The sequence below is a fragment of the Pelophylax lessonae genome (assembly GCF_965119305.1).
Source record: "Pelophylax lessonae genome assembly, chromosome: 4".
Lineage (NCBI taxonomy): Eukaryota > Metazoa > Chordata > Amphibia > Anura > Ranidae > Pelophylax > Pelophylax lessonae.
The window spans coordinates 11,650,954-11,659,828 of record NC_138771.1 but is presented as its reverse complement, the minus strand read 5'-3'; the positions used below and the strand labels follow the sequence as shown (position 1 = coordinate 11,659,828).

General features: G+C 44.1%; 1 protein-coding gene across 1 annotated transcript in view; it reads right to left on the bottom strand.

Moving 5' to 3' along the window:
- Positions 1 to 421: 421 nt before the first annotated feature.
- BLM (BLM RecQ like helicase) overlaps positions 422 to 8,875 on the bottom strand; it is a gene marked incomplete at its 5' end in the record, with an annotated part of 97,740 nt that continues 89,286 nt past the window's right edge. Inside the window, 3 exons of the mRNA XM_082253460.1 lie at positions 422 to 667; positions 1,766 to 1,970; positions 3,666 to 3,788. Coding sequence (XP_082109586.1) covers positions 493 to 667; positions 1,766 to 1,970; positions 3,666 to 3,788 — 503 coding nt within the window. The 3' untranslated portion in view covers positions 422 to 492. The remainder of the gene's footprint in view (positions 668 to 1,765; positions 1,971 to 3,665; positions 3,789 to 8,875) is intronic.

Here is an 8,875-nt window from a genome sequence, read left to right as displayed (position 1 = left end):
GCTCTCAAGGATCCCATATACTTGTATCAAGAAAAAAAGGGGTTCCCCTATTGGTGGGACTTTACAGGCACTCCAATGAAATACAAAAGTAATTTTATTGAAGCAAAAATTTATATAGAATATATATATATATTTTTGATTCAATAAAATAACTTTTGTATTACTTTTTGTAAACTCATTGGAGTGCCTGTAAAGTCCCACCAATAGGGGAACCCCTTTTTTCTTGATTCTCCTTCGATTGCCACTGCTTCAGGGACAATTTTTTCTTCCAGTGCCACAACCAATGCAGTAGCACCACCAATGCAGTTGGGGGCGCAGTTTTCCCATCTTCACCCTGGGCAGTGGATGCCCTTGTCCTGACACACTGAACACACAACAACCAAGGTTTAATAAAGAGTTCTTAGGAGAAATATTTATTTACTTAGAAGTTTGGGGGTCCATAAAAATATATAACATTTAATACAAAAACAAATGTACAAACACTGCTCCGCATCAAAGGAATGTGAAGGAGGGTTTCAGAAACTGGCGGTTGTTCCGAGGCATGGGCACAGCCATGAACCCCGGTCTTCTTACTGCTGACGGCCTTGGTCCACTGTTGTGATCGTTACTATACTCTGCAAACGTTTTACTGGATGCATTGTTTCTGAACGATTTTGAATTGTTGCCACTGGTGAGGAAAACACGGAGAAATAAAAAGATTAGATATATTTTTTATTAATCACTTGCCGACTGCTCACAGTAATCCTACTGCGGCAGTGCGGCTCCCCTGGGTCTACGTCGCTGGACTCCTAGTGGTCTCGGCGCCGCCGGAGGCTTGCTCCCTCTGTGTTTAGACACAGCGGGAGTCGGGCCGGAGGAGGAGAGGCGGCGAGCGCCGCCTCCCTTCCCAGATCGTCGGGGAAAGTGTGAGAAGATCCGCCTGCTTATGTTAACAAAGCAGGCGGATCTTCTCTGTGACAGACAGGGAGAGCTCACAGGATTCAGCATAGCTGAACCTGCGATCTGTGTCTGTGTCACACAACCCCCTCCCCCCACACACGTCAGTAAGCATGAGGCATACATTTAACCCTTTGAACCTTTAGGGTTAACCCCTTCCCTGCCAGTGTCATTATTACAGTAACAGTGCATATTTTTAACACTGATTACTGTAGTAATGTCACTGGTCCCCCAAAAGTGTAAAAAATGTCAGTTAGGGGTCCAATCTGTCCGCCGCAATGTCGCAGTCCCGCTAAAAATTGCAGATCGCTGCCATTACTTGTAAAAAAAATAAATAAAAATGACAAATCTTTCCCGTAGTTAATAAACGTGATAACTTTTGCGCAAACCAATCAAAATACGCTTTTTACAATCATAAAACAAATTGGCCTAAAAAGTTAAATTTTGATTTTTTTAATTTTTTTTTTTGGGAATGTTATATAGCAGAATGTGAAAAATATTGTTTTTTTCAAAATTGTCGCTCTGTTTTTGTTTATAGCGCAAAAAAAAAAAAAAAAAAAAAAAAAAAAAAAAAAAAAAAAAATCGCACAGGTGATCAAATACCACCAAAAGAAAGCTCTATTTGTGGGAAAAAACTACATAAATTTTGTTTGGATACAGCGTCACATGACCGCGCAATTGTCCGTTAAAGTAACGCAGTCCTGAATCGCAAAATAGGGCCTGGTCAGGAAGGGGGTAAAATCTTCCGGTCTTAAAGTGGTTAAACAAACATTTGCGATTTGATTATAAATCAGGAGTGACACATCGCTGTACAGATAAGGTATCTCACCCTTTGGGGCGGAACTGCTGCCCTTCTCCACCAGTTTTCCGTTTCTTGGATTTACGGAAGTAGGGAGCCGTCTTACGTTTCGTTCCGCTCTTCTGGTTGTTGCCCTTGAAATAAGTTGACCTAGTGGTGTCCTGCTCTTCATCGCTGTCATAGTTCCTCGTATTATTGCTGTTCGCTACACTGGACCTCTGGGCAGCATCATCGGCTGTGACCAGAAATGTGAACATGAAGAAATCAATAACCAAGCGCAAAACAATCATTTCTCACAACATCTGTGCCTTGAAAAAGTATTCATACCCCTTGAAATTTTCCACATTTTGCCATATTACAACCAAAAATGTAAATGTATTTTATTGGGATTTTATGTGATAGACCGACACAAAGTGGCCATAATTGTGAAGTGAAAGGAAAATGATAAATGGTTTTCAAATAAAAAAAAAAAAAATCTGTTAAAAGTGTGGCTGTGTTTGTATTCACCCCCGCAGTCAATACTGGGTAGAACCGCATTTCCCTGCAATTACAGCTGCAAGTCTTTTTGGGGATGTCTCTACCAGCTTTGCACATCTAGAGAGGACATTTCTGCCCATTCTTCTTTGCAAAATATCTCAAGCTCTATCAGATTGGATGGAGAGCGTCTGTGAACAGCAATTTAAGTCTTGCCACAGATTCTCAATTGGATTTAGGTCTGGACTGTGATTGGGCCATTCTAACACATGAATAAGCTTTCATGTAAAACATTCCATTGTAGCTCTGGCTGGATGTTTCGGGTCGTTGTCCTGCTGGAAGGTGAACCTCCGCCCCAGTCTCAAGTCTTTTGCAGACTCTAATATAGGTTTTCTTCTAAGATTCCCCTGTATTTGGCTCCATCCATCTTCCCATCAACTCTGACCAGCTTCCCTGTCCCTGCTGAAGAAAAGCATCCACACAACATCATGCTGCCACCACCATGTTTCACGGTGGGGATGGTGTGCTCGGAGTGATTTGCAGTGTTCGTTTTCCACCACAAATAGCGTTTTTCTTTTAGGCCAAAAAGTTAAATTTTGGTTTCATCTGAGCAGAGCTCCTTCTTCCACATGTTTGCTGTGTCCCCCAAATGGCCTCTCGCAAACAGGACTTCTTATGACTTTCTTCCACCAATGGTTTTCTTCTTATCATTCTTCCATAGATGGCAGATTGGTGGAGCGCACGACTAATAGTTGTCCTGTGGACAGATTCTCCCACCTGAGCTGTGGATCTCTGCAGCTCCTCCAGAGTTCCCATGGGCCTCTTGGCTGCTTCTCTGATGAATGCTCTCCTTGCCCGGCCGGTCAGTTTAGGTGGACGGCCATGTCTTGGTAGGGTTGCAGTTGTGCCATACTCTTTCCATTTTCCGATGATGGATTGAACAGCGCTCTGTGAGATGTTCAAAGCTTGGGATATTTTTTTATAACCTAACCCTGCATTACACTTCTCCACAACTTTATCCCTGACCTGTCTGGTGTATTCCTTGGCCTTCATGATGCTGTTTGTTCACTAAGGTTGTCTAATCAACCTCTGAGGGCTTCACAGAACAGCTGTATTTATACTGAGATTAAGTTACACACAGTTGGACTCTATTTACTAATTAGGTGACTTCTGAAGGCAATTGGTTCCACTAGAATTCAGTTAGGGGTATCAGAGTAAAAGGGGACCGAATACAAATGCACACCACACTTTTCAGATATTTATTTGTAAAATATTTTGAAAACCATTTATCATTTTCCTTCCACTTCACAATTATGTGCCACTTTGTGTCGGTCTATCACATAAAATCCCAATAATATACATTTACGTTTTTGGTTGTAGCATGACAAAATTAGGAAAATATCAAGGGGTATGAATACTTTTTCAAGGCACTGTATATTAAGAGAACACATCCTACCTGGAAGAGTCCATTCTGAATATTTCTGAAGAACATCTATTAGCTCTGCTCCATACTTCTCCAATTTATCTTCCGTGACTCCGTCAATCTGTAGTAAAACGTCCGGTTCTGCAGACAGAGACTCTGAAATAAAAAATTCACAAGTCAATGGTTAGGAATGACTAGCATGCCTCATAAATACAACACTGTTCTGCCTCGGTTTTGCTGCGGTTTCATAGGGAGCCATGTGGGGCTGCTGCAGAAGGCCTGCTGTTCTGATACAGAGTAGAGCGGTCCTTCTCTGCAGACTATTGGCGGGGGACAGGCTGTTCTGATACTGGGTAGAGAAAAATTCTCAATAAATACTGGTATGTCCTTACATCTGATCCCACCATTAGCCCCTTTATCTCAGATAAACCCCAAATTACTTTCAAAAGGGCTCCCTCTCTGAATGATTTTTTGGTAAGTAGCGAAAATCGGAGCCATACTAGGAGTGATCCCTGTACCTATCTAGGTACCTTTCCGTGTGGGTCATGTGCCCAGTGTCGATATATTGATACTAGGAAAAAGATAATACTTCCCAATGGATAGAATTTCCGTCCAAGACATTATGTTAACTGTCAAACCACAGCGGTTGTATATCTACTATCTTGTGAGTGTGGATGCTACTACGTCGGAAAGACTATCCAAAAATTTGGGAAAGGGATCAACCGACACATCCTCAGAATCAAACAGAAACACCCTGATGTACCCTTGGGCCAGCACTCTGCCTTAGTACATGGGGCCAATACTCCATTTGTTACTTTTTTGGCATTGGATAGACTCCACCCCAGCCCGCGTGGTGGAGACCTGAATAAGGTCCTCCTCCAACGCGAGCAGCGATGGATTTCAGACCTTAATGCGATTTTTCCACCAGGGCTCAATGAAGCCTTTAATTTCAAACCCTTTCTTCCGGGATTTAGTTCGGGTGGCTTTGAATGGGACTTATAGGATAATCCCTAAATACCAGATTTTTTATACATTGCCGCATTGCTGTTTTAAACTCCGATTCATCTTTCCTTGGCTCCCTTTATGTATACATTACATCCTCCTCTATGTTCCCTTTCATCCCCTCTTTTTTCCCCTCTCATGAAATGTACTATTTATATACTGTGTTGTTTAGATTTGTAATGCAATATATTTATTTCCGCCTATAAGAGAATATGAACTAAATGTTTAAGATGTGTGTTTAAATGTTTAAGATGTTGACTGACCAATCGGATTTGTATATATATTTATATATATGTATATTCAATATAGGAACTTTCTTAATATTTAATATTTTGTATTCGTATATAATCAATATGTGAAGTATTGTGCTATTGTGTTGTGCTACCGTTGTCCATCCCTCCATCCTCCTTCAAGGGATATTCATTATAGCAATCAATAGATATATACCCGTTCACCTTACTCATTATCTGGCCCCAAAAAACTCAGTAGATCGTATTTTCATGTTTTATGTTTTACTATTCATACCCGCTTTTGTTGACTCTTCTCCCATTGGCCGGCCACACAGTGTTCCCCGGCACGCAAAGGCCCCCGCAATGCATGCTGGGGCCTGTAGTTTGGGCGGCTTGCTCGGGATGTGGAGGGACTCGGACGCCTTCATTGACGTCACGCGTCCCTTGTTCACGCCCATTCGCGGGAATTTTTACATCTTCCCGCGACAGCGGCCCACGCCTGTGCCGGCGGTCATGTGACATCGGGACGCCGCTGCCTCATCTATGCGCGACGGTGCCCTACGCCGCATTGATCGGGGGAGCACCCTTTGGAATGGATTTACCTACCCTCCCTCCATTCTCTATGGAGGGGGATACACCCCGGGATCGATATGACAGGATATCACTTGACTTAGGACCCATGGGGACACGGACGGTGGACACACCCACCGACACCTCCCCACACAGACATACACTTTCCTAATTAGGTAAGTACCACCCTGAGCAGCATATAAATGCACTCTGAGGAGCATGCCCCATTACCTTTTGGGTCATTGCAGTTGGATAAAGAATCTGTGCTGTCCATACAGGATCCTATCCCCTTTACCGGGTAAGTCAAAAACTATAGTTTTTTCCTTCACAAAATTGGATGCGCTCCATTTTAATTCTCAGCGATCCATAGTAATTTTTCCTTCCTTCTACTATTATGCCCTAGGTGTTAAACCATTCCCTTCTATGTGCTCCTTGTGACCACTGTGTGGATACGGCTTCTTGGGGGAGACACGACTAACAGTGGGGATCTCCAGAGCACTTCTACGTGTGGGGGCATATGCTCCTTTTGTACGTTGTACCACACCAAGCGGCCCTTTCTATACATTTTTCTTTTTCCACCAGTGCAATACAAGTGGGCCAGATTAACGGGTTTCATTGAATGGTTGTATATATATACCTATCCCACCTTAGGCCCATTGGCGCAAGGACTTCTGCACATGCATCCTGCCGTTTGGGTAAGTTGAGGCATTTGCATATATATATATATATATATATATATATATATATATATATATATATATATATATATAAATGGATTTTTGTAAAATTAGCTCATTGACAGACGTAGTCCTCGGTGATACAGCACCTTCGGGTTATGTTGCCTCCACAGGAGTAGGACTAGACAGGAAATAAAATGCTCTGGCCACACCCTAGGGGCAGTCCCCGAGGGTATATCCTCTCTCTCTCTGCCACAGCAAATCAGTTATGTCACAAAAGCAGTGTTTAGAGAATTTAACCCAACCCAACTCAAAAACAGAGGGGCGGGTACTACGTCTGTCAATGAGCTAAGAGAAAAAGGATTTTACGGTAAGATTTTACAAAAATCAATTTTTCTCTATCGCTCATTGACAGACGTAGTCCTCGGTGATACAGCACCTTCGGGAAGTCCCAGAGCAGTATCACAAATGAGGGGTGGGAAAATGGAAATCAAATCCAAATCTAGAAGGCCCAACCGGTGCCAACTAGAAGTTTTACAATGCTCATCCTTAATGATGAGACTCAACCAAAAACATTTTCAAACAGAAAAAAACCCTTGAGGTAGACCACCGGTCTCCTCAAATTGCGGCCTGCAAAACCTTGCGGCCAAATGAGGCATCCGCCGATGTCGTCACATCAATTTTATAAAATTTTGTAAAGGTATGTACCGACGACCAGGTGGCCGCCTTACATACCTGGACCACTGACGCCTGATGGCGAAAGGCCCAGGAAGTACTGAGCGCTCGAGTGGAGTGCGCCCTAACAGGGAACGGAGGACTCTGACCCTTAATAGAATAAGCCTGTACCACCGTCTGTCTAATCCATTTGGCAATAGTCGCGGCAGATGCAGGCAACCCCTTTCTGGGGCCATCCGTGATCACAAAAAGTGAATCAGTCTTACGGAACGATTCCGTAGCCTTCAGGTATACCCTGATTGCCCGAACCACATCCAAGGAATGCAACGCATGTTCCCGATGATGATTGGGCTGAGGACACAAGGAAGGTAGTACAATATCTTCATTCAGATGAAAATCTGAAACCACCTTAGGAAGAAAGGATGGCTTAGGGTGAAGAACTACCTTATCCCTATGAATCACTAAGTATGGTGACTGGCATGATAATGCAGCCAGTTCTGACACCCTGCGAGCAGAAGTGATAGCCACCAAAAAGGTCACCTTCTGGGATAAAGTAAGCAAGGGAATCTCCCTGATGTTTTCAAAGGGAGGTTTCTGTAGAACCGACAAAACCAAATTAAGATCCCAGGGCGGTAAGGGCGCGTGGACTGGTGGAGCCAGGTGCCGCACCCCCTGGATGAAATTCCGCACCAAGGACTTGGTAGCTAAAGGTTTCTGAAAGAAGATTGCTAATGCTGAAACTTGACCCTTGATGGTGCTCAAGGCTAGTTTCTGCTCAACCCCTTTTTGCAAAAAGGTCAATATTCGAGTCACCGAATAGGTACGTGGAGGAAATCCTAAAGATTCGCACCACGCGATATAAGTCTTGGTTGTGTGATAATAGACCTTGCTGGAAGTCGCTTTCCTTGCTTTAATAAGGGTAGGGATGACTGAAGCTGACAACCCTCTGTCCTTCAGTACTTGGGTCTCAATGGCCAGGCCATTAAAACCAGCGACTGTAAAGCACGATGGTAGATTGGTCCTTGAGACCGCAGACACTCCCTGAGACAAAGTTCCCACGGAACGTCTGCGACTGACATGTCCAAGTCGGCCAGGCCGGCTTGACGAGGCCAGCCTAGAATTTCTAGGACCACTGGCGCTGACTGGATCTGAACCAGGCGTCCCTAGAGCTATCTGGCCCCGACCATCCGAGAAAGTCTGGTCGTCTTCTGTTCCCACACATTTATCAGACACCTGATTCCTATCAGGAACGGTGATCTTTCCTGGTTGAACCTCAGGGACCGAAGTCACCCGGCTAGAGGCTTCTTGGTCTGTCTGGTCAACCAGATCCGATTCCTGTGGGGAATTGAGACTAATCTTAGGAAAAGGTAAAGGAAAAGATCTATTCAGGGAACGGTGACTACCTCGCTTGTTGCGAGGTCCCTTAGCTTTAGCAGCCTGTGGCAAGAAAGTGCTCTTGCCCCCAGTGGCATCCTTAATAATTTCATCTAGGGTGGCCCCAAATAGGCGATTCCCCTGAAAGGGGAGATTCGTTAATGTCTTTTTGGAACCTAGGTCAGCTGACCAGCATTTTAACCACAGCACACGTCTGAGGATTACCGCTGACATAGATGCATGCCCTAATAGGGGGGTAGCATCCAAGGCTGCGTCACAGACAAACTGTAGCCCTTGTATAATCTGTTCCATCAAATCAGATGTTCCCTGGGGGATATCTTTTCCCCTTAGGTCTTGGCGTACCAATCTCGCCCATTCCGTTAGTGTCTGGGAAACTAGACCAATAACAATTACTGGTCTAAATGCTGACCCTATCAGGGAGAAGATAGTGCGGGACTTCGCTTCCATCTTTCGATCCACCGGATCCTTAAAGGACGAAGTGTCCTCCACTGGGATAACCGTGGCTTTATTCAGCCTGGAAATAGGTGGATCCACCACTGGTGGTACCGTCCATTTCTTAATGAGGGATTCCTCAAACGGATAGCGTCTAGCAATACGCTTGGAAATAGTAAAAGGTACGCTTAGAATGCTTCCATTCTCCTTTAATTTTATTACCAAAACACTTGGGTACAGGAAAAACCTTCACCGTTTTGAT